This window comes from Schistocerca gregaria, chromosome 1 (assembly GCF_023897955.1).
Source record: "Schistocerca gregaria isolate iqSchGreg1 chromosome 1, iqSchGreg1.2, whole genome shotgun sequence".
Taxonomy (NCBI): domain Eukaryota; kingdom Metazoa; phylum Arthropoda; class Insecta; order Orthoptera; family Acrididae; genus Schistocerca; species Schistocerca gregaria.
In genome coordinates this window covers 787,645,761-787,673,384 of record NC_064920.1, presented here as the reverse complement: position 1 = coordinate 787,673,384, position 27,624 = coordinate 787,645,761, and the positions used below count along the sequence as shown (strand labels likewise).

The 27,624-nt window shown below is 41.0% G+C and overlaps 1 protein-coding gene across 1 annotated transcript in view; it reads right to left on the bottom strand.

The window, feature by feature from the left end:
* The window catches only part of LOC126269465 (proclotting enzyme), a 330,057-nt gene that overhangs the window by 31,856 nt on the left and 270,577 nt on the right, over positions 1–27,624 (bottom strand). The window contains exons 8-9 of the mRNA XM_049973995.1: positions 20,298–20,408; positions 2,728–2,894 (exon numbers count right to left, since the gene is read on the bottom strand). Coding sequence (XP_049829952.1) covers positions 2,728–2,894; positions 20,298–20,408 — 278 coding nt within the window. The remainder of the gene's footprint in view (positions 1–2,727; positions 2,895–20,297; positions 20,409–27,624) is intronic.

Sequence of the window (27,624 nt, the reverse complement as noted above, 5' to 3'; positions counted from 1 at the left end):
CACGGTTTATATATTTTGCAATAGCGATTTCAGTATGTGTGCCTTATGTGTGTCTTTCTTAGGTGATAATATTCCGTGAATGGCATCAATACATATTCTTTAATGTTTTTCACGTTGTTGTCGTATCCACCCATATTCATATAGTTCAGTGTCTGTTTAAGAATAAAGGAGATTCATCGACTGTAGGAGGAAGTGACAATCCTTATAATAGCTCCTTCCGAATTAACTGTGAGGTCTGCACCATTTTTTGGGTCTACCGTGTATGACATGTAACTACTGTATAGACGCAAAATGGTGCAGCATTCACTTTTAATTCGGTAGGAATTATTGTAAGGAGTGTCAGATCCTCCTTTTAAACAGACGACGAGAAATTTTGTAAAATACATGAACATGGCCATACGTGGGGATGATGTCATTTTGGCAGTAAACAATGTGCTATTCTTCACTTCATGGGTTATTTCAGAAGAGCACTCGTGCCGAAATCGCTATTGTGAAATAAATAAATCGAGAAAGAGTATTGTAAGATGTACTACTATCGATATGGTGTACAGTAGTAAATCGTACTCATTACGCATTGTTGGTTCTCTGCAAGTTACGGACCTGAGCGCACCTTTTTTCAGCAGTGACATTGCTTCTTGTTTTAAGCTGAACAGTGCGGTCAAGTGCTACTGGTGTCACAAGCGGAACGGTCACGTGCAATTGAACAGTTTGGTTATGTGGTGAAATACGAGTCTGGAAGTAAAGCAACAGGGAGTAATTATTTGGTTTATTCGCGGAGGATGCGCGTAATTGCACCAGAATTCATCGGATCTGTCAGTAGCGCCCATTTGTAACATGTATTATTATTACTTGAATAATTTTTAAGGCACCGTGAACTGTCGCAGCGTGCAAGTATATTTGGAAAAACAATACTGCAATGGCAAATTTCACTCAGGAAATGGAATAAATTTAACAGTTAATAGGGACCTGTTGGGTCCAGGCATTGTTAGGCAGTGTGTGACTCACCAAATCAATAAACGAATACGAACGCTATTCGGAAAGGAAGGTCCGATTGGTCGCAAAATGGAAACCACTGTGAAAGTCAAAAATATTTTGTTTGAAACAGTTAGCTTCACGTTACAGTTCATTGTAGCCTCTCCGACCTATATATTTGTGATAGTGCTGCACCAACTTACCAATACCCTTGCCACACAAGGCAGCCTCCTGTGCTTTCCGCCAATTCATTATCCTGGTCTATAGCTCGTCGTCTGCTGTTATCTTCATGTTATCAGCGCTTCATGTGAGCAGAGATGAAACTCAGGGGGAGCCAATTACGTGCTGTAATGTGAGTGATCACTTTCCACCGAAAACGCTGCAGGAGCACCTTCATTGCCCCTGTAGAGCGCGGCCGAGAACTGTCATGAACAGGGAAACGTATGATTGTTACATTACGTGGTCTTCATGGCATCAGGCGAAATCTCTCACCAGGCCCTCATACTTGGTGGGAGACTTGTTCTAGGCATCTTTACGTGTTCACTGTGTGCTCAGAACTGAAAAGAGCAAAGATACCCGATCGACAGGCATACCATATTTTCACTGTGGTTTCCATTTTGCACCCAATCGAACCTTATTTTCCAAAGAGTCCTCGTAAAGTGGCTTGCACTGTTATCCTTTGAAGCAAAATTTTTTGGACTTAAATTTCGTAACTTAAATATTCGTAATGGCTTTTTTTTTAGGCAGCATGGTTAGATTTGGCAACGAAGCGTAAAGTCTCAGTTAACTATCCAACTATCCCTTACTCACGCCCGATCGCCGCAAATTAAACTCTTGCCGTGAAACTTGAGCACAAGGTTACAGTACAGACAGATCATGTTGTCATTTCTGTAATACTGTAGCACTGTGGACGCAATTAAACAAGAAATAATACATAAATCAGTCCATCTCTCTCCTTGTGTATCTAGTTTTCTTGCTTTCTTTTTTATTGTCTGACGACCACATAAAGTGTGCATACTGCATAAACTTTCAGCCGTACTTAATATGTTTCACTCTTGTACTATTTTAGGTCTAGTCCATTGAAGATCAAGGTTATTTTCAGCCAATCCCCAGAAAGGTATCCGGCAACTTCGACGGGTTAGCACTAGCAAGGATTTTGCGATTGCACAGTACAACAGTTTACCAGTTCGAACGAAATATGCATAGTACCATTACTTTTAAAACCAGCATAAAGAAAATTAATCATTAGCTAAAGCGACAGTTGCCTGACGTAATTATGCAACAGGTAGCAAGATAACAGAAAACAGTCCCTAGTATCAGCGCCATATGTATCCCCAACAGAGCTGACCGGGGTGGCCGAGCGGTTCTAGGCGCTACAATCTGGAACCGTGCGACCGCTACCGTCGCAGGTTCGAATCCTGCCTCGGGCATGGATGTGTGTGATGTTCAAAGGTTAGTTAGGTTTAAGTTTTTCTAAGTCCCAGGGGACTGATGACAACAGAAGTTAAGTCCCATAGTGTTCAGAGCCATTTTTATCCCAAACAGAGATTTTTTCCTTCCCCTCGTGTAGCTTCTTCGGCAGTGCATATCCTATGTCGCAGTCTGTCAACCATTCGCTGTAGTCCTGATATCCAGGAGCAGATCGTGACTACATACATGGACAGTGTGGAGAAGATTAGGTGGGTACGTTTTCACTGTATAGTACAGCGCTACTGGCTAGCAGGCTGTAGTGAGTGTGAGAGCAGGCGGCGGTACCGTAGTGGGTGCTGCCCCAGCCGACGACGGTGGGCCGGGTCCCGACGAAGGGCTCGTCGCGCAGCTCGTTGTCCGGCAGGCAGATGGGGATGGAGTAGCGAGAGCGACGCACGGGCCGCTCCAGCTCCAGCAGCGCGATGTCGTGGTAGTAGCCCACGCGGTTGAACCTGGAAAACGTCCAGACGTCAGCTCCACGTGCTCACTTCTGCGGTCTTATCAGACAGCACTCCGCTGGCAGCTAACTGTCTCTTGTGCAATATTTTAGATTCTTCTTGACATCAGCAACATTGTCATTACACTTTTATACATTTATACTGCATTTTTTACACAAATACATTGGAAAACTCAGTAATTCAACCCGTGCACTGTCTTTCCAATAGCATTTTTAATATGACAATGTACCTTTTGAAGTCACAGCTTTATAATCAGCGCATCAGTCTTACGTAATTGTGATTTCAACATATCAGTCTGTGTATCTGACAAGAGTGAAGAACCTTGTCATTTTTCTGTAGAATATGCGAGTAAAATGTATTTAAATATTAAGTTGTGTTGTATTACATATAAGTTACTTATTTTCTTTGTGCTGTTGAAATATCCATGCAGTTTGTGAATTTTGTGCACTTATCAATATTCCTTTGTGTTCTACAGACTCTCGCAGGGGGGATGCTCAATAATGAGGGACACAACAGAAACGCTCATTTGAAGCAAAAACCAACAGATTTAGTACATTGTGCGAAACAGATATTTTCCATGTTCCCGGTTTTCATCTGGACACGTAGTTCAACGACCAGTGCAGGAACAGCAACATTTTGTGGAAATGGTGCAAAGTAATCCTGTAACCAGCACACGGTGACCTTTTGTACGTATCAGTGTACCACGAACACGTACATGGCGAACATTACATGCGATAAACTTTTTAACTCATAATGTATAGAACCCATGTTGTAATATTTACTAACTATTGTGCTGTAAACATGTGGAAAGCCGACAATGTTCGCCGGCCGCTGTGGCCGAGCGGTTCCAGGGGCTTCCGTCTGGAACCGCGCGACCGCTACGGTCGCAGGTTCGAATCCTGTCTCGGGCTTGGATGTGTGTGATGTCCTTGGGTTAGTTAGGTTTAAGTAGTTCTAAGTTCTAGTGGACTGATGACCGCAGATGTTAAGTCCCATAGTGCTCAGAGCGATTTGAACCATTTGAACTCATAATTTACAGAACTCATGTTGTAATGTTTAATAACTATTTTGCTGTGAACATGTGTAAAGCCGACAGTGTTCTGAATAGCACAGAAAATAAATAACAATGTATATTAAATGCGGTGTATTTCGCAAACCATTCGGAATAGAGCATATGTTCATATGAAGATTTTTTTGGTTATATGCTTGTTCTTGTCATATCCCTGAATACTGACCATTCCTCCTGGAACACCATGCGAAATACTTCTAGTACCACACGGTTTAATATTGCAGGGTGCCAAGAGTGAACGAGCCCGTGGCAGTGCGACTACACCTTGAAAGAGGACACAAAACATGAGTCTCGGTAATTCCGCAGCAGCTCCGCCTGTCAACCAGAAGGATATCAGTTGGTGTTACTGAAGGGAGCGATACATGCAGTAAGCCATGGAGTGACAAGCCCTGATGAATAACATATAGCATAATGACAAGATGTGGCCTAATCCGAAACTTGAAAATGTTGTTTCTCGATTAAAGCGTTGCGTAGGCAAACTGGATTACAGCCAAGTGGGCCAATTGTCGTGCAACCTGGCGAGAGGACACGGCATTCACGCGCAACTGAACAACGGGTCGAAACTATCGAAAAAGGGGGGAAATAGTGCAAGCAGGTGACTCGGACACAACCGCCCATTGTGAGGAAAATGTAAAAGGGGAAGCCTTGATACTCCATGGAAGTACTATTGTTAAAAATTGACGTAAAGAAAGCGTCTAACTAGGCGTGACAACCAACAGATGTACAATGGCAACCAATCACCATTCTTCTCCATATATATGTTGCAACTTTAACTAACAACACATAAAGAAAAGAAAGAATACACATTGTTCTCTTCACTAAAAAAAAAAAAAAAAGTGTCGCTAGTATACCAAATGTTGTCTCCAGAGCTCGAACAACAAACTCATTAACGAAGTGACAAGAGTAGCATCAGACAAAATTCATTATTGTATTCATCAGCAGTGACAGGAGTGCATAGATCACATGCACAAGAAACCAAGAAACTCACAAAATAAAAGAAGTAAGAAACTAAACTGAGCGGACACTATGAGATTTCACCGTTGTGGGCAGAAAGCTACTCAGGTATAAAGGAACGTTCACTATAAAAGTTAAAGATACATGAACTATCACGTCAAAGTACACTACGCAATATCACACGCAGGAAATCATTACTGTTAACGAGCGCACTTGAGATAAATGGAAATTTGACCCTACCGCCAGGGCGCAATAAGACCAGGCCGCTCTCCAGTACAGCCCTATGACAACTTATAAACACGAAAAATGGCAGCCATTAATTAGCTTGACATAAAAACAGGGTGGAAAATAATAGTCAATCTTTGGTGAATCTGGACAACGGCCTTGCCGCAGTTGCTACATTGGTTCCTGTCAGATCACCGAAGTTGCGCTGTCGGGCGTGGCCGGGACTTGGATGGGTGACCATCCGGGCCACCATGTGCTGTTGCCATTTTTCGGGGTACACTTAGCCTCGTGATGCCAATTGAGGAGCTACTCGACCGAATAGTAGCGGCTCCGGTGACAGAAAACCATCATAACGACCGGGAGAGTGGTTTACTGACCACACGCCCCTCCCATCCGCATCCTCAACTGAGGATGACACGGCGGTAGGATCATCGCGATGGGCCACTTGTGGCCTGCAGATGGAGTGGTTTAGTGAAACTACAACAAATATAACACCAAAAGATAATTTAATATTAATAGTTTGGAGGAAGATACGTAATTCCTCAGACACAGCGGTAAGAAAGTGAGGTTCTGCTCGAATTCCAGTCACGGCAATCTTTGGTTAGTGTGGTAATTTATTTACTCTGTAGAAAATACGAATTAAATATAAGAATCATTTCACGATTCTGTGCTTTACAAAGGCCTGAAACTTTCATCATCATAATCATTCTACAAGAGATGGAAAATAGGTAATAAGTCTCATTTTCGGCCACCTAATCCAAAGCAGCTAGGATGACGTTCCAAAGATCATCACTGCCTCATGGTACGAGTTTATGGTCCGCTTCGTGTTTCAACGGTGTTGAATATGTTTTAGGATGAGGGCATTTATGAAGGATACTGATCCTGCTAAAAACAGATTAATACCGCAGATTATAGTTCCTGCACTAAATGTGGTCATAAGAGAACTATTTTTCTTTCAAGCTCAGATCGGTCGTGAAATGAAAACCCCTCTCAAAGTAAAAAATGTTTTATTTGCAACATTGAGCTACACATTACACCTAATTCTCTCCACAGTCGCCGCTCCGACAAAGTCGTTTGTCGTAGCGTTGTACCTCCTTCCACAGACCCACGGACCGAGCGAGGTGGCGCAGTGGCTAGCACATTGGACTCGCATTCGGGAGGACGACGATTCAATCCCGCGTCCGGCCATCCTGATTTAGGTTTTCCGTGTTTTCCTAAATCGATCCAGGCAAATGCCGGTACGGTTCCTTTGAAAGGGCACGGCTGACTTCCTTCCCCATCCTTCCCTAATCCAATGAGACCGATGACCTCGCTGTCTGGTCTCCTCCCCCAAACAACCCAACCCAACACCAACCATACCCACGTCATAGAAGGCAGCCCCCTGCAATTTCCGCCACTTCTCTAGGCTGATCTGCGGTTCGTTGTTCGTGCCAGAATGCTGCCATCATTGCCAGCGGTTCCTCTGAGCAACAAGATGAAAATCAGAGGGAGCCATGTCCGAGCTGTATGCTGCGTGATCAAACACTTCCCACTGAAAACGTTGCAGGAGAGCCGTTGTTAAAGCTGCTGGGAGTTCCTGCAATATTGCCGCAGTTTGGGATTAATGGAATCAGGCGGAAATACTCAGCGTATGACAGCACCCGCTTCACACCTGTCGGAGGACTCTTTTTTTTTCAGACATCTTTATTTGCCTACTGTGCGCTCGGAACTGAAAAGTGCGAAGTAACGCAACCGACGTTCGCTCTAGTGACACTGTGCAATACATTGGCGCAAAGCTTCATCAGATTTCACTGTGGTTTTAATTTCGTAAGCGTTTGCAGTTTCAAAAATAAAATAGCCCTCGTAATATTACTCATAGCGTGGATATTCTGATCGGTAGCAAAATGGCCATCTATCGTGGGAAGCATTCACTTCCTGCCACAATCGCACGGTCACGGACTCACAAGGATATTTTGGGTCAGGACGAACATCTTGCACCCAGTATACTCGATTTGGACTATCGTTCCAGACGGAAACATCGGAGAATGACGACCTTAGCTGTTTGATCTCCTCAAACACTTAGAATCTTGTTGTCTGGTGTGACTTTTACTGTCTCCGCCTATTCATCACAGTTTTTGTTCAGGGTATCTGATGGTTAAAAGAGAATCCAAAAGTCAACTGCAAGTTTTATAGAGTCTGATAGAGATCCCATTGAACCCTTAAGCTTTGTTGAAATTTAGAGAATTTAGTTGTTTCTTGACGCCCCTTATGTAATATCTATATCACTCAGTTTTTCAGTGATATGTAAATTATGATAGGAGAATACTCCTGTATTTTTCTTTGTAAAGTTGCATTTTAAAACGTAGCCCATCGTTTCTTCCTTTGCTTTAACACCCTCAGTTTCATTTCCTGTGTCATCTATAAGTGCCTGGACACTATCTCTGGAGCCAAGGAGAACCTTTACATATGATCAGAATTTCTTTGGTTTTTTTGGAACGTCTTTCGATAAGATTCTGCAGCCTTCTTGACAGCCAAATGTGTTTAATTAAGCATTTATGTATCTGTTTCCCTACACTTCGTTTTATATGTATTGCACAATAATCGCTTTTTCTTTATGTAGACTCCATACAAAGGAAGGACTCTCTCATCATGAACTATTCTACTAGGTACACTTGTTTTCGGTGCTTTGTTAATTATTCTACTAAATTTCAGCCACGTTTCCTCTTCATGCTCCTTCCTTCCCCAAGCTCAGTTTTGAGGAACATCTCTACTATCGAACTGTGTTTTTGTCTAAAATTTTGGTTATCGATGTTAGCCATCCCCGCACTCAGGAATGTAGTATTAGGTCCCGTCCCCCTATGCTGTCAGACTCCCTTTATCTATAAAACCAATGATTGGTGACAAAGAGACATAGTTTATTAATAAAGTGACTGGAATCAAACCAGTGTGGTACAATTATCTGAATTTGAATCGTGTGCTGTCATTGGGTTCTACCAAGCGAATCTTTGAAGACGCAATCGTCGCTTAACGTTACTTGCACCACAAACAGGATAGAAATCTACTCGCAAATTACGTTCTACTTCATGTGAAATGAATCACTGGTGAGCTTTTCCACAAGTTCTTGTAATGCCCCAAGTTATGTAAAATTATAGCGTAGTACACTTAACGAAGTGTCTTTGCTTCATAAAAGAAGACAGCTACTGTCCTTGAGTTATCAAAAACCTTTCGAAAACATTGCAAGTAGTGAAATTAGTTTGTAGTTGTCCACACTATTTCCTTTTTCCGTTTTATAAAAAGATTTTGCTAACGAGTAGTTACTAGGCAGATTCAGAAGGATGTGGGCTGCAGTAGGTACTGGGAGGTAAAGAAGCTTGCACAGGATAGAGTAGCATGGAGAGCTGCATCAAACCAGTCTCAGGACTGAAGACCACAACAACAACAACGAGTAGTTAATCCACCTGCAATATGACTGTATCTGATACAAACTGCGAAGGTGACTGAGTACAACATTAACGTTTGGTGCACCGGTCTTCACAAATCTGCTTATTTCATCAAAGGAATATAAATATTTACTCTCATTTACTCTTTAATTGATACAGTTTCAGTTCTTGTGGTTTCCTGTAGCTACATTTGCCACAATTCTCTCGGAACAACAATTTTGAACATTTGTTTTTGGATAGATGCCCCTTGAGCATTTTTTTTCTTTTACCCAAGTGCGTTTCGCTGAAGCTAAAGCATCAACAGCCTTTTTTTTATTTTCTTTGTATTAAACAACACTGCTCTTAACTATCTGTACGTACAGAAACTTTCAGTTTTTAAGAAAGGTATTCACAAATTAGCAAACAGATTTTTTTTTACATATACCTTGTTACAACACACTATGGTTTTCTGTATTTTGCGTTATAGCTATTTTCTGGCACAATTCATCATCTGCAACCATAGAAAACTTAATGCAGGAAATTATTTACATCGAAAATTTATGAGTAGGAATGTTATAACTAACATTATTTTATTCTGTGTGGAAGATCGTGTGTTTTTATTCTGTGTGGAAGATCGTGAGTGTGTGTGTGTGTGTGTTTTCGAGTTTGAGCTGTCTGACACTTCTCTGTGGGCAGAGCTACAGTGAAGAGAGCTGTGTATTCGTTGATCATTTTTTTTCTTCAGCTATGGCTTTCTGTGTTTGGTAATTTTCCACAGTTACTAGATTTTATGTGGGTGCTTCTTGTTCATGTGTGTTTCTGTGGATTTTCTGTGTTTTTATGTTATGTGTGCCTGTGTTTGTACGTTGGTAATGATCTGTTTGTTTTTGTGTGCTAGGCGTTCCTTTCATTTATTATTTTATTTTTTGATTCAGTTTGTCTGTAAGATTTGTGCCATATACTTTCTCCACAACTATTTGTTTGATTATCTGTAGTTCATATTTGCAGTTTTATTCGTTGAACGGGTTTTATTCAGTCTGTACAACACGTTTCGGATACCAGTCTGTTTGTGGCTGATTGTGTGGTTTGCGCTTTTTTACTGGTGGGGATGAGTTTCCAGAACATGGAAAATTGATGATGGTAGTTGTATCTTTGTCTTGTGGGGTCAAGGAAATTTAACTCTTTGATATTTTGTGTTTTTACAGCAAATTTTGTTTTTGGATGGACTGCCCTTAGGCCAATATCTAGTTGTTTGACGTGACTGGGTTTTCCATCTGAAAGGCATATCATGCCAACTACAAGGGATGCCAATATACTATCCCGTATTGTGTAGGTCTTGCTATTGTTTCAAACATATGACTAAAGAAGATGTATGTTAGGAATCCACTGACTACTGACATAATGAAACAACAAGAAAGGAAGAGTAACACAGACCTCAGTGCATGTATGATAAGGGAGCTAACTGTAGAAAAAAACTGATGTATAATGAAGGAAAACAAAAGTAATATACTGTAACAAAAAATTTAAAAAAATGCAGAAGAATAATGAATAGAATTAGCAACAATGAGGCTCTTGTCACAAAAGGAGGCAAGGGCAACATTGTGGTAATAAAGAAACAGGAGGTATTCAAAAATAAAAGCCTAAAATTTCTATAAGACAACGTACTAAAGCCTACCAATGCCTTAACACAAAGATACCAGAAATATACACAGATACTTTCAAAAACCACCTCATACGTATTCACAAAACAAAAAATGAGACAGCTAAAACCACAAGATCCTAAGACACCCACACTTAACAGCATATCAAAAATCCATTAACAGGATATACCGATAAGCCCAACTGTAAATTTCAGTGGTGCACCTACGTAGCTCCTAGCCTGAGAAATACACACACACTTACAGAAACATTATGTATACACAAACAGAAGCATACACAACATCGAAGAGCTGATACAAAAGATGAAAATGTCAAACGCCCACAGCAGTCACTCTTCCATCATTCGACATCACATCCTCATACGTAACTATGCCCACCACAAAAATCATCAACATCATCAAACATCAATTAGAACAATGGAAAAACACTCCCAAATCACACATTTAAGAAATATAAAACAATTCTGGAATTAGTCACAGAGCAAATCTAATTCCCATTTGACAACCACTTCTACTCACAATAGTACTGGCTTCTACCCAAAATCTTCCTTAATCACAATGAGAACAAAATATTTGAAATTATAGTATGACCCAAAGAATATAGCACTTTATGAGTATCGCTACGTAGACCACATCTTCTAGATCAAACGCCCAGTTTCATCTAACTAACACATCCATCCACACAGCCATACACAAACTGAAACCACTCAATCACACACAAAGCATACTGGTCTCCGATACCTGCTTGCATAGGCTGAATAAAAATCCGCTCAGTGAAGACAACTGGAGAAATGAATTACAGAGAATCAAACAAATAACTGTAGAGAATGAATTTGACACGAACGTTATAGACAAACTTAATCAAAAAAAGTAAAAAATGAAAGAGACACCTACTACACACACAAAAAAATCATCGATGACACACAAATACAGAGAGACAGAACATAAATATACACAACACAAAAAATACACACAAGCACACATGAACAAAAGTCGCCCACAACAACAAGCAAATGGTACAATGTCATAACAACAAGGCAGCTCATAGACTAGGTATCATACTCACATAAACAGTGATTGAAAAGCCTACAGAAAAGATCTACATCTTCACCTGAATACATAGTCCGCTATTCACCGTACGGTGCATGGCGGAGGGTACCCTATACCGCAACTAGTCGTTCTACTCGCAGACAGAGCGACGGAAAAACGACTATCTGTACGCCTCCATATGTGTCCTGATTTCTCGTATCCTATCTTTGTGATCCCTAAGCGAAAGAAAAATTCGGAGTACGTATTAAAATCCACGAAGAAGAAATAAAAACTTTGAGGTTCGCCGATGACATTGTAATTCTGCCAGAGACAGCAAAGGACTTGGAAGAGCAGTTGAACGGAATGGACAGTGTCTTGAAAGGAGGATATAAGATGAACGTCAACTAAAGCAAAACAAGGATAATTGGAATGTAGTCGAATTAAAACGGGTGATGCTGAGGGAATTATATTAGGAAATGAGACGCTTAAAGTAGTAAATGAGTTTTGATATTTGGGGAGCAAAATTACTGGTGATGGTCGAAGTAGAGCGGATATAAAATGTAGACTGGCAAAGACAAGGAAAGCGTTTCTGGAGAAGAGAAATTTGTAAACATCGAGTATAGATTTAAGTGTCAGGAACTCTTTTTTGAAAGAATTTGTATTGAGTGTAGGCATGTATGGAAGTGAAACATGAACGATAAATAGTTTAGACTGGAAGAGAATAAAAGCTTTCGAAATGTGGTGCCATAGAAGAATGCTGATGACTAGATGCGTAGATCACGTAACTAGATCTTCATGAAGAAGACAGAGAGTTCATCCATATCCTTCGCATAAAGTCCTACTACTGTCCCGAGGCGCAGATAGACGATGGGAGGCTCAAGGAAACGACAGACCCACTCGACGGTTGCGAAGCTACGACACGAGGGGCTGCAGTCGATGGTCGTCATAATGAACAGGATGTGACTACACGACGAGAATGCAAGAACCCACTAGCGCTCTCATACGGACGACCACTGACAGTACCTACATCCAGAGATGATATAAAATGTAGACTGGCAATGGCAAGGAAAGCGTTTCTGGAGAAGAGAAATTTGTTAACATCGAGTATAGATTTAAGTGTCAGGAAGTCGTTTCTGAAACTATTTGTATGGAGTGTAGCCATGTATAGAAGTGAAACGTCGACGATAAAAAGTTTAGACAAGAAGAGAATAGAAGGTTTCGAAATGTGGCGCTACAGAAGAATGCTGAAGATTAGATGGGTAGATCACATAACTGCTGAGGAGATATCGAATAGAATTGGGAGAAGAGAGATTTGTGGCACAACCCGACTAGGACAAGGGATCGCTTGGTTGGACATGTTCTGAGGCATCAAGGGACCACCAATTTAGTACTGTAGGGCAGCGTGAAGGGGAAAAATCGTAGAGGGAGACCAAGAGATGAATACACTAAACAGATTCAGAAGGATGTAGGTTGCAGTAGGTACTGGGAGATGGAGAAGTTTGCACAGGATAGAGTAGCACGGAGAGATGCATAAACCAGTATCTGGACTGAAGACCACAACAACAACAAGCGAAATGTATGTTGGCGGCAGTAGGATCGTTCTACAGTCAGCTTAAAATGCCTGTTCTCTAAACTTTCTCAGTAGTGTTCTACAAAATGAATGTCTCCTTCCCTCCATGGATTCCGACTTGAGCTCCTGAAGCATACACGTAACACTTGCATGCTGATCGAACCTACGGTAACAAATCTAGCAGCTCACTTCTGAATTGCTTGGAAGTCTTCCTTGAATACAACCTGGTGCTGACCCAAAAGACACGAGCAGTACTCAAGAACAGGCAGCACTAGCGTCCTATACGCAGTCTGCTTTACAGATGAATCACTCTTTCCCAAAATTCTCGTAGTAAACTGAAGTCGACTATTTGCTTTCCCTACCACAATCCTCACACGCTTGTTCCATTTCACATCGCAACTCAACGTTACGCCCAGACTTTTAAATGACATCATTGTGTCAAGTAGGACACTACTAATGCTGTATCCGAACATTACAGGTTTGTTTTTGCAACTCATTCGCATTAACTTACATTTCTCTACCTTAAGAGCCAACTGCCATCCATCACCCCAATTAGAAGTTTTGTCTAAGTCATCTTGCATCAACTTATGGTCACTTGTCTTCGACACATTCCTGTACACCACAGGATCATCAGCGAACAACCCCAGGTTGCTGCCCACCCTATCTGCCAGATAATAGCAGCGGTCCTATCACACGTCCCTGGGGCTCTCCTGATGCTACACCTGTCTCCAATGAACACTCGCCGTCGAGGACAACATACTGGGTTCTATTGCTTAAGACGTCTTCGAGCCAGTAACATATCTGTGGGCCTGTTCCGTGTGTAAATACCTTCGTTAACAGTTTGCAGTGGGGTACCGTGTCAAATGCTTTTCGGAAACCTAAAAATATGGAATCACTGCCTTTCCCTTCACCCATAGTTTGCAGTATATCATGTGAGAAAAGATCAACAGCAGTAACTCAATACAGCAAAAACTAAAAATACTAAAGTAGCACAACAAACACAGTATGCCTGGTCTTCATTAACTGACATGTCAGGATTGTATTTCAACATCATGGATCCCAGGTTTGATTCCGGCCACTGCTTAAAAGGTGGACGAAGACTTCCATCTTAAGGAGCCACCCCCGTTTTGCCAAAAGTCTTGTTAAAGAGGGCGGAAAGACGCACAGAGTACAGTGCAATCTCCATACCCTGGGGTGGAAAACTGTCACTAAATGGTGGAAGAATCAACAATGATCAACGGCATTAGGATGAAGGAGATAGTGGAAACCACTGCATTAAAGACACATAATTCTTATCCACAGGAAATGCGGCCTGTGACTGAAAAGTGTCATTAGGACCTCTCTGTTGGCAAAACATCCAAGGCTAGTCCTCCATTCAGATCTCCCAGACTAGACTGCCTAGGCGGAGGTAACCATGACAAAAAGGTGGAACAACTAACTAAAGGGTAACATTCTACGTGTCGGAGTGTAAAATTTCAGAAGTTTGAAAGCGATAGGGAAGCTAGAAAATCTGGAAAGGGGAAAGCAAAGGTACATTCTAGATGTAGTAGGGACCTGTGCGGGTAACGGAGCGTGTTAAGTGTCTCCTACTGGGACACGGCGAGACGCATCAGCTCTAGATCAAAACCACCTGGCAGATTAAGGATAGGGACCGTTGTCCTGGCCACCCTCGTTATGGTTCTTAGGCCATTTCCCACGTTCAGCTACGTAAATACCGGGCAGATACCCACATCCCACCTCAGATACATGCTACGCAAACATTTAGAAAACGTTCTCAAATTTGAAAATGGGTTTTAATCTACACACAACAGATAGCGCACATAAATTCCGTCCCAGGGAAAGTGAGGTGGAGTCATGAAGGGCATCGTAACATTAACAAAACCAAAGTACCACGCCAACCCCAAACAGACAAGGGAAAAGGCTAAGAAGAAGAAGAATTGAGATATTGTGAGGGTCAGTGAAGTGAAATGGACGAATTCAAGGATTTCTAGTCAGATGAATATAGGGTATTATCAACACCATCAGAGAATGGTATAACTGGAGTAGGACTCGTCATGAATAGGACAGAGTTATTATGAACATGATAGAGCTGTTCTCTCCATCCAAACAATAGTTCAGGTATATATGACGACGTAACAAGCATAACATAAAGATGTAGAAAAAAGATGTAAGGCGGTAGTTAGAATTAGAGAAGAGAAAGGTTAACTGATTTCTGCACTACTTTTCAACTAGTAATAGCAAATACACTGCTCAAAAATCGAAAGAGGAGAAGGTCTGACAACAGGTGGTAATTCCGGCTACATTACGTCAAGGTAAGACAGAGATTCAGAAATCTCATCATGGATTGTAAGATGGAGCAGATATAGACTCAGATCACAATTTTATAATACTCAAGAGTACATTGAGAATCGTCCTAAAGTATCAATGCGAAAAGAAATAGAATACTGAAGTACTGAAGAATGATGAGATGCATTTGAAATTTTCTAGGGCTGTAGATTTTGCGAAAATGTATATCACACTATGGAGTTCAGCTGAAGAGAAATGGACATTTATAAAACAGGTAATCACAGGGGTCTGACAGACATGGGTATAATAGGGTAACGACGAAGAAACCTTGGCTAAGAGATGTACTTGAACTGATCGATGAAGGAAGGGCGTATAAAAAATTCAGAGGAAGACTGGAACACAGCAATATAAATCAATTACGTAGGAAATAATTAGGAACCGTAGGGAATCCAAAGCAAAACGGATTCAAGAAAAATGCAAAGAAATCGTAAAATAAAATGATGTCAGAAGCACTGCCTCAGTATTCACAAAACTCAAAACAAACTTTGGTGACATTGAAAGCAAGGTTCAAAAATGGCTCTGAGCACTATGGGACTTAACTTCTAAGGTCATAAAATAACTTAGAACTACTTAAACCTAACTAACCTAAGGACATCACACACATCCATGCCGGAGGCAGGATTCGAACCTGCGACCGTAGCGGTCGTGAAAGCAAGGGCAGCAATGTTGAGAATGCAAATTCCACAGATAACACAGGTGAGATGCAGGATAGGTGGAAAGAGTACACTGAAGACAGCCACGAGGGGGGGGGGGGGGGGGGGGGAGGACTTGTCTGATGACCTGAGAGGAAAAAAATAGCTATGAGTCGACATGGAAAACGTGGATGGGCAGTAACAGAGTCAGAGTTTAACAGAGCTTTGGATGACTTGCTTAAATATGGCCAGATAACATTCTTTCGAAATTTCTAAAATCATTGGGGAAAGTGGCAATCCAACGACTATTCATACACATTGTGTGTAGAATCTGTTAGACTTGAGATGTACCATCAGGCTTTCGGGAAAATATCATTCACACATTCCCAAAAATGGAAAGGGCAGATAATTCTGAGAACTGTCACACAAACAGCTTAACATTTCATCCATCGAAACAGTTGACAGGAATAATATACAGAGGACTGAGAAACAAAACTTAGGATCTGTTAGATGGTGTGTTTAGAAACTGAAGCAAGACTTGAGAAAATTCAATGAATGTTCATAAGCTTTGTCAAGCTAGAGAAAACGTCTGACAACGTAAAATGAAGCAAGATTTTAGAAATTCTTACAAAAATAGGAGTAAGCTATAGGGAAAGATGGTTCGTATATATTATGTACAACAACAAAGAGGGAACAGTAAGAATCGAAGACGAAGAACGAAGTGTTCGGATTAAAAAGGGTGAGAGAGAAGGATGCACACTCTCTTTCCTGATGTTCAATCTATACATCGAAGAAGCAGCGATGGAAATGAAAGAATGGTTCAAGAGCGGGGCTAAAGTTTAGGGTGAAAGGTAACAAGTCTACGAGTATCCAATGCATGCTTTAATTTAAGGAAGAGATTTCTGACAATGTACGCTTGAAGCACAGCATTCTGTGATAGCGAATCATGGGCTGTAGGAAAATCGGAAAAGAAGAGAATCGAAGCGTTTGAAGTGCGTTGGTACAGAAGAAGTTGAAAACCACGTGGAGTGATAAGGAATGAGGAGGTTCCACGCAGAAACGGCGAAGAAAGGAACACTGAAAAGAAGAAGGGACCAGATGAAAAAGCTGGCATACTGTGCTTACTCTCATTCCACAATGTAATATGGGATTATTTTTTGGGGTAATTCATCAAGCCAAGCTAAAGTTTTCCGAGCACAAAAACGTGCAATAAGAGTTATATGCGGTGTGAACTCAAGAACATCCTGCAGAAGCCTGTTTAGGGAACTAGGAATACTAACTACTGCTTCCCAATGTGTGTATTCCTTAGTGAAATTTGTCATTAAAAATATATCACTTTTTCGAACCAACAGCTCAATTCGTGGAATCAGTACTAGAAATAAGAATAATCTTCACAAGGACTAGAAGTCACTTACTCTCGTACAAAAAGATGTGCGTTATTCAGGAACACACATTTTCTTACATGCTTATTAACTTACACATAAAAAAACTTTATTTTAAATTCTGTTCATTAGTGTTCGATAAATGATTCTTTCATATAGTGTTCATTAAAAAAAATGACGATCATTCCACTTGGGACATCAGGAATGGTACATTAACTTATTTGTTTGAGTTGTCAATATTTGTCATTTTGTCATTTGATTTTCTGACATGTTCTACATCCTGGAGGACCTCTTCACTACGGATCAATTAGAATGAAACTAAATGTAATCTAATCTGATGATAGGACATACCTTACGATATCATGGAATATTTTCCATGTGCTAGAGGAAGCTATAGAGGGTAAAAATTGTAATGGGAGACAGAAATTAGAATAGATTCAACAAATAATTGAGGACGTAGAGTGAAAATGCTACACTGAGACGAAGACGTTGATACAAAAGGAATTCGCAGCAAATACAAACAAACCAATCAGAAGGCTGTCAACTGCTTCCTCAAAATAGAGGAAAGGAGCTATGAAAGAAAGTGATTATGGTTTGTAGAAATTTAAAACATTTGTGTTCAGATCTTCTGCGGTGTTGATTTCTTGCTAAGTATAAATAAGAAATTGACAGTAAACGTATGGATATTTCTAAATCTTATGTTTACTTCCTGCAGTTATGTATCTGCGATAATTCCTTTTAGTTTAAATATTTTTGCTTCACGATCTCACTGCCCATTGCTATTTTTTCCACAGTGTGCACCTCTACCATAGAACAAATTATCAAAATATCATCTCTGACTGTGTTACTGTTTACCTGGACTATAGATGGAAAGAACAATGTCGGCATCAGAGTCTGGGACTCAGGTATGCTAGCAGATTTGCCTAAGGAACCAAACAAAAAGTTAGGATTTAATTCTTGTGTAAAATGAACTTGATGTTTTCCTTACAGGCTGAGCTTAGCAGAAATCCTGAAGTGAACTGGGACTCAGATTCGAGCAGTGCAATGCTGAACACTCGTCCAGCCAACCCCGTTGCAAGCGTAACGTAGTTTCACTAAACCACTGCGGCGAGCGTCGGCATGAATCACTCAGCGAGACCTCTGTCATTTCCCTTCCTTGCTTTGTTGAGTCAGAGCTTGAACTCCATCTCTAATAAACCCCACGCCAACAAGACGACAAAGTCTGATCTCCTATCTTCCATGAGTGGAACTGAATAACTTACATAACAATCATTTGAAACACGCCTTTTAAAATTGAAACAGGAAGCGAAGAAAGGAGGAAAGCTCCATTTCTGAGTTCCTCGAACGCCGTTCTTGTGGCGTTGTCCAGAGGGGACAGGAGCATTTCTGTGATCTTCTCGTGCTGATAAAGAAAAGCGTGAAGAACTGCGCAGCTAGTCTTTAAACGCAACCTAATAACGGTCCCAGACTGACAAATAATATTCAGTAAGTGGCCTTTGTAGGTGAATAAAATTTGTTTTTACGAATGACAGTATAGAGCCTGCCTTCCACATGGCAATTTAACATAACGTGGCTTATTTAGTGTAATTAATTTTCAGTCAGTTTATGAAATTTTTGTGTATTTTACTTGATGTTTCAATATTTGCTTCTGGCACGAAATTCAAATAATTGTATCCTGGTTACAAAGTAGATAAGAAAAACTACTAGTTGTCATCTGCAACTACACAGCATTTTGTTTTTAAATCAACCTCATTTCACCTTGCTCTTCTGGGCATCATCAGTGATTGGAAAAGGAAATTATTAAAATTATAATCACTTGCTTGCAATAAATATTTTGTGCTGGGTCGTTTAGTTTAGGTATGTAATCTTTCTTAACATCATTTAACTAATGATTCATATAGGTCATAAGTAAAATACAAAAGTATCCCATGAGGAATGGTCAGTATTCAAGGCTACGACAGGAAGGATCATTCTAAGCAAAAATGTCTAGTAAACATGGGCTCTAAAGTTCATGTCTCAAGAGCTAAAAGCACTTCTTTATCTTCGGTACCGTGAAACAAATTTCTTCTACTGTAATCTCTTTGCTTTACATATTTTCAGAGTTGATAGTACAGACCAAAACAACAAAAATAATGTCCAGTATACATGGGCTCTAAAGGGCATAACTCTAAGAGCTATGAGGACTTCTTCATCTACACTAGCGTCAAACTCATCTCTTCTACTGAATAATTGCTCATAGCTGTTAAGGTATGCGTTTTAGAGCCGTCGTTTAAAAGGCTTTTTGAATCGAATGATCCCGTAGTATCCCTGAAAATGACAATTCGTCCTGGGACTACCTTATAACTAAAGTAGTTACTTTTGAGTTACCTTTCCTATTTCGTACATACACACATTGACTCTTCTGTCACACCTTTGGTACTGAAAATAATATGACTTTCTTGGGTGGGCGTGTCCAATATACCGCTCTGCATTATTGCATTGCACATCCCCCTGGCGAAAGGATATCGGTGGCATCATGGGACATATTGCTCATTCAGGGCTGCACTGAAGTGGGGATATTATGTCTGAGGTGAGGCGGTGTGATAGATGTATGTATGTCTCTCTGTGTGTGTGTGTGTGTGTATTCAACTTTTTTCCTTACCTATTACTACATTTTACTGTAAACTGCATGTCAATGGAAATGTCGTTCTTAAGTTGGTGTTGTTCTGATCGTAGAGCATATTTTATTTTTTTCCCTATGGCTCTCCATGTGAAATAACTTCTTGCTAGGTAACACTACATATATAGACTGAGAGACTCAAAACAAAATAACAAAAAATAGCACCACAACAATTTCCTTCGAAGATTACTTTAACATTAACAAAACAATTACTTGAAACATGTTTGTTTAAGCACCATGAAATTCAGGATCACGAGATATATGAGTTATTCTTATCTGTAAGATAAACAGCACTGAACTAGCAACTGAAGAAAATTGGCCGTAAGCATTAATAATACAATAAATAAATAGCATTAAGTTTAGAACGCAGTATTTCTAAACAACATTATGCTCTGGAAGTAGACTATATGGTTCCATGAGTTGTTAGACAGTGTGTGACAATATTGTTGTTAAACTTAGGATCATGTGTACGTACTTGGGATGGGCTTTAACCTGGACCACTTTGTACTGCTCTGGCTGCGAAGGCTCATCCTGGCGTTTCAAGTCAATGTCCCCCATCAGAACAGTTAGCTGCGATGGGCTGAACCTGAGACATACAAAAACATGGTCAGATAATAGCACTTTGCAAACGGCTTTTCGACAGTACATATAATAGTAGCTCCACTTTAGGTGATTAACTGCTAAACTGCTTACTGGAAGAGAAGAAATTAAATTACAAACAACATTGGTTATTGTGATTTTTCGTCGGACGTCAAGGCAAAATTGAGAAGTATGCACAGAGGAGTAAGGTGGGGGTCATTTGAAGGAATGACCACTGTGTCCCCGTTGATCTTTTACACAGATTAACTTCACATAGCCGCTCATAACTCCCTGCAAAGGTGTGTTGCTTCCCTCGTTCATGGAGCTAAAATAGTATCGTTCATTATGTTTACCACAGCTTTCACCGAATTCGAAATACTCTAATATTGTAAAACGAAAGCATCACTGCCCCTTGGTAATGTTACACATACACTACTGAGCCTTGAAATTAAACCGCGCCTGAAACATGTAACGATTTCGAGCACGTAACACGTAGTGATGACGCGCTTATTTGCATCACGACGTCAAGGCGAACGGTGGAAAATTACAACTATCTAGGGTGGAGACGCAATTTGGAATCTGTGGAAAGCTCTTTTTGACGTACAAATGTTTCTGTTATCTTCTTCTGACTTATCAGTTTTCTGCTGAGGCAAACGTTACAATTCTGTGCAGCGGATGTTGCACATAAATTGTTGTAATATTAGTTAACTAATATTCCGATACAAATACTTTTTGATGACAAATAACGCTACCCACGTATTATTTCACAGTTTTCCAAATATAAAGATGCTCAAACTTTTTCTTCTTATTTCATATGGCACAATCAGTCAAGTACATTTTTTTTGTTTTAATCTGTCTAATCATTTGTAGCATTTGTAGACTTAGAGACAGCTTTTGACAATGTTGACTGGAATACTCTCTTTCAAATTCTGAAGGTGGCACGGGTAAAATACATGGAGCGAAAGGCTATTTACAATTTCTACGGAAACCAGACGCCAGTTCTAAAAGCCGAGGTGCATGAAAGGGAAGCAGTGGTTGGGAAGGGAGTGAGACAGGGTTTTAGCCTCTCCCCGATATTATTCAATCTGTATATTGAGCAAGCAGTAAAGGAAACAAAAGAAAAATTTGTAGTAGGAATTAAAATCAATGGCAAATAAACAAAAACTTAGAGGTTCGCCGATGATATAGTAATTCTGTCAAAGACAGCAAAGGATCTGGAAGAGCAGCTGAACGGAATGGACAGTGTCTTGAAAGGAGGATATAAGATGAACATCAACAAGAGCAAAACAAGGATAATGGAATGTAGTAGAATTAAATCGGGTGATGCTGAGGGTATTAGATTAGGAAATGAGACGCTTAAAGTAGTAAATGAGTTTTGCTATTTGGGGAGCAAATTACTGATGATGGTCGAAATAGAGAGGATATAAAATGTAGACTGGCAATGGCAAGGAAAGCGTTTCTGAAGAAGAGAAATTTGTTAACATCGAGTATAGATTTAAGTGTCAGGGAGTCTTTTCTGAAAGTATTTATATGGAGTGTAGCCATGTATGGAAGTGAAACATGGTTCAAATGGTTCTAATGGCTCTGAGCACTATGGGACTTAACAGCTGTGGTCATCAGTCCCCTAGAACTTAGAACTACTTAAACCTAACTAACCTAAGGACATCACACACATCCATGCCCGAGGCAGGATTCGAACCTGTGACCGTAGCAGTCGCGCGGTTCCGCACTGCGCGCCTAGAACCGCGAGACCACCGCGGCCGGCAGTGAAATATGGACGATGCATAGTTTAGACAAGAACACAATAGAAGGTTTCGAAATGCTACAGAAGAATGCTGATGACTAGATGGGACGATCAAGTAACTAGATCTTCATGAAGAAGACAGAGAGATCGTCCTTATCCTTCGTATAAAGTCCTACTACTGTTCCGAGGAGCAGATCGACGATGGGAGGCTCAAGGAAATGACAGACCCAGTCGACGGTTGCGAAACTTTGACAGGAGGAACTACAGCCGATGGTGGTCATAATGAATAGGATGTGACTACACGACCAGAACGCAAGAATCCGCCAGCGCTGTCATACGGCGACCACTGACAGTACCTACATCCAGGGTGCCGTAGTCTGCTCCCATGAGAACTTCGCTGGTCGTCTCCATGAGAGGAGCCTACCCTGTGGCTTAGTGGTTAGTGTCGCTGGCCAGTGTGTTGTGGGTCGCCAGTTTGGGTTCGATTCCCAGCTGCGTCGGGGATTTTCTCAGCTCAGGCACTGGGTGCTGTGCTTTCTTCATCATCAATTCATCCCCATCCGTCGCGCAGGTCGCCCATTGTGGCGTTGAATGTAATAAGAGCTGCACCAATGCGGCCGGTCCTGTTCCGTAAGGGGCTTCCCGGCCAATGACGCCAAACGCTCATTTCCATTTACCAGCACTTATTTATTATTTACCGTTTTTGTTCTCGATATATATGTGTGTAGTGGTGTATTCCGGGAATATTCTGCGTTTGTATAAACAGCTGTATTCTGGAATAATCGATGTTTGTGTAAATAGCAACACTCTCCACCCAGTAGTTCAGCTCTGCCCTGACTGTACATTAGTATCAGTACTAAACGAGCATTAAGTCCTATGTGTTGTACTTCATTCACGATCTTGGCTGCGGATTTGGATTTGACTGTGGTGTCGACAAGACAAAATTTTCTGTTGCGAATTTTACAATCAACAAAACTGGAAAAGTTAAAATTCCACAGGCAGTTATAGGTAGTTTTGGTACTGCTTCTAGTCACTTAATAAACACATCAGTCCATAATTGAATTCTTGAAGTGGAGGAGTCAAATATCCATTTACCTACTGAGATGTAGAGAGCCTCAGGTTTGCTCATGTTACTTCCAGTGAGAGTCAGGAGTATCTGTTGAACAATTCTATGGTTGATTTCGTCCACTTCGAGCCTGAGCTATCTTTCTTCTTGAAAGAGACATCGAACTGCATAGAACAAGTTGTTGCAGGTAGCCTCACAGTTTACGCGCGGAGATAGTTCATCCGCGGCGGGAGAGAAGCTGGACGCTAACAGGCGTTATTTTCACCTCATAAAGTGCTGGTTGTGAAGCTAAAACTCTAAACCACTATTTATACAAGTTTTTAAGGCAGAGTATTAACAGTTGGCAACACCGCTGAACCACATAGCTTATCCCAGTCCGAACACTACTCGTGATAAACGGGCGAACACTCACAAACTAGAAAAACTCAGGTGTCTGCAAAACGAACTTTAAAAGTGTCGCTCTTAAGGAGGAACTGATTTCGTTGATTTTTTGAAAAGCGCGGAAAATAACGTAACATTATTATTTTTCAGTTTCTCTCTATGCGATCACTTACACACAAAACAGATTGTCAGAAGTGGACGTGGATCGTGGAGCACATATTTCAGTAATGCTCTACTCTCATGAGGAAGTAAGAGTGACTACATGTTAGAGAAAAGAAAGGCTCCTGAACTAGACTACGCAAAAGGGTCAATGCATCGAGCACTGGAGAACAAGAATGCGCCTTACTTGATATGTCGGCTTAACGAGTGTCTGTTGCAAAGGAAATCCCCAAAGCCAAAAAAACTAGCACATCTAGTCACTGTTAAAAAATGGAATGACAAGTACCCATACTGATTAAATCCTACTGGCGCATTTGCTTGATAAGTAACTTAACCAAGGGGGCCAGAACTTGTTCTCCAAGAGAGTAACAGAGGCAAGATAACTGAAGGGACTCAATGGAAACCAGTTTCGGCTTCGGAGAGGGATATTGCTGGCAGATGCCATTAATCCAGCATTGAGAATTGTAAAATATACGGTAGATACGTATGCTGTGGGAAAATGGTAATCGTCGAAGGAGTACTTGATAACCTGAGGTGATCTTCATTGTTCTCACGGCTGAGTCCTTGCAAAACCAACTCCTCTGTACAAAAATTAAAGCAATCAATAACGAAAGGACGTTCAAATTGGTATAGTTTCGGTCCCATATTTTGGGATGTAGGCACAGATCCCTCAACCATAAAAAGAAAAAAAAAATGACAGCGGCCTAAACGTAATAGTCTGTCTTTCATATGCACACGATGTACTTCTAATAGTGACTGGAAACTCTACAGAACAGATAGAATACAGGACAAAGATACAAATTACGTCGAGAAAATGAAAGGGTCTTCTCTTAAAACAATTCAAACATAGGCGATTCTGGTACTATAGAATACCAGTTACATTTTTGAGCACAGTTAACTATTAGAATGATTAAAATGACCAAAACAGAAGCGAACAGAGACTGTATCTTACTGTGATATGTTACATTATGTGAACAAATAGTTTTTAAAGAGTATTCTTACGGAAAATAAATTAAATAAAGAAGTATCAAATGAGCGGTAACATGAAATAGTAGGTTAAACTACGTTTGACAAAAAATGCAATAGACTTAGACACTACATTTTGTGTAATGCATTTCACAACAACTCTAAGATTCTGGAGCTTAGTAAGGCAACTAGGCTCTTTTTTTTCAGAAATTAGAAGTATAATCTTTCTTCTGTGCTACGGCACAATCGAGGTGGACCCACAGACAGTAAGTCAAACTTTCCACCCAGAATGTTTCTTGTTTATCTTCGGAAAAATAAGTTATTCTACAAACAAGAAGAATATTTAACAAGTCGGTGGTTCGCAGACTACTGCGAGCTGAAGATCACAACGAGATAACTTAAATATAAACGAACCCTCGCACATGGTAAGTTTAAAGGTGACGTCACACAACTTACAATTGCATCTAGCAAAGAGACATGGAAATTTAAGAGATGGAACCCAGTGGACGTCACAAGGAGAACGGCGAGAGGAAAAAATGCAGGAAGATACAAAAGTAAGTGAAAGTACGGCTTAGGATCACACGAGAAGAAGGATTCGGCAGGCATCCCTAGGAGCCACACGAACAGAACAGGTGAAAGACTGTAGTAATGTCCTGTAACAGCTCTTATCGATAAATAAATTGAATACCATAACAAAACGAACAGAAGCTTATCAATCCACTTAACAATATTCATAGGAAATAGAAATCTGCCGAGATGCACCAGGAATCGTATAAGGAGAGAGCGATTCTTCGATCTGACACTCGATGTGTGCTCCAACAAAATCGATGGATGTAACGTTGTTATATTCTGTAAATTGTTAAAATATCTTGACAAGGTAGCTTTAGGTAGCACGACATCAAGTGAGCAGTGTGTAGGAGCTGTCGAGAATGGGGGTGCATGATACGATGGCTTGATCTTCAAGTATGTAATCATTTATAAGGGAAAATAAATAAATCATCGCCTTACACTTTAAATAATCGAGTGCGTCAGTGAGCAGTTCAGGTTGTTCAGCAGGATGCTGTCTCTGTACAAGACACCAGTTCCATCCAGCGTAAGAATCTCCTTTTGATTACCAGTACGTGTAAATATCTGATCCCGAGGCGCTTTGAAAAATAACAAGAAACCATTCTTTCACCCCGTATAACCAAATAAATATGATGTGACATACGTATTTGTCTCGTGTGACAAGAAGAGAAGAGTGTCTCTCATTTACTGTGAACCCAGAGTAGTTAATGAAAAATTAGGACAAAACACAAGCGTCTAACTCACATCAGTTAAATTTCGTTCTTATCATGTTGGTACTTGCTACTGAAGAACGTACGTCGAATGCCGACTTGATCTCCGAAAGAGTTTCGTTTGTACGGCTTCATTAGGTTGTTGAGCTGTACGCATTTGGTTCAAAACAATCTATTGTTGTACCGCACTGTCACAACCTTCGTCGTTTTGTATAGTTCATCGACATTGAAAATTCATGAATAGCTGGTGCATTTTTATGTTGAATACTTTCTTTCATTTTCAACGTATGAAGTGTTGTTGTTGTGGTCTTCAGTCCTGAGACTGGTTTGATGCAGCTCTCCATGCTACTGTTTGCTGTGCAAGCTTCTGAATGTGTTTAGTGTATTCATCTCTTGGTCTCCCTCTACGATTTTTACCCTCCATGCTGCCCTCCAATACTAAATTGGTGATCCCTTGATGCCTTAGATTATGTCCTACCAGCTGATCCCTTCTTCTAGTCAAATTGTGCCACATATTTCTCTTCTCCACAATTCTGTTCAGTACCTCCTCATTAGTAATGTGATCTACCCCTCTAAACTTCAGCATTCTTCTGTAGCACCACATTTCGAAAGCTTCTATTTTCTTCTTGTCTAAACTATGAAGTAGGCGGCTGAATTCAAACTTAGTGATGCCTCCTTTGAAGGTGAGCCACATAATGGACACTCACTGATCAGCCAGAACATTATGACAACCTACCTAATAGCCGGTATGTCCATCTTTGGCACGGATAACAGCGCCGACACGTCTTGGCACGAAAGCAATAAGGTCTTGGTAGGTCGCTGGAGGGAATTGGCACCACATCTGCACTCACAAGTCACCTAACTTCAGTATATTTCGGGGAGGCGGGCGATGAGCTCCCAGATGTGTTCGGTCGGGTTCAGTTCTGGTGAGCTGGGGGGCCAGCGCATCAATTGAAACTCGCCACTGCGTTCCTCGATCACTGCATTATACTCCTAGCCTTGTGACATGGCACATTATCTTGTTGAAAAATGCCACTTCTGTCAGAAAACATGATCGTAATGAAGAGGTGTACGCGGGCTACAACCAGTGTACGATACTCCTTGGCTGTCATGGTGCCTTGCACGAGCTCCACTGGACTCACGGATGCCCACATGAATGTTCCCCAGGGCATAATAGAGCCGCCGCCAGCCTGTCTCCCTCTCAAAGTTCAAGTGTCTAGGAACTGTTCTCCTGAAAGATGACGGCTTCGCGTCCTCCCATCGCCATGATGAAGAAGGCATCGGGATTCATCAGACCATGCAACGGTCTGCTACTGCACCAACGTCCAGTGCCGATGGTCACGTGCCCATTTCAGTTGTAGTTGCCGCTGTCGTGGTGTTAACATTGGCACATGTATGGATCGTCAGCTGTGGAGGTCTATTGTTAGGTGTGTTCGGTGCACTGTGTGTTCACACACACTTGTACTCTGCCTATCATTAAAGTCTGATGTTAGTTCCAACACAGTCCGCTGCCTGTCCTGTTTTACCAGTCTGCCCAGCTTACAACGTCCGACATCTGTAATGAGGGGCGGCCACCCACGATGTCTGGGCGTAGAGTCACCTTGATATCGCCACGTGTTGAAGACACTCA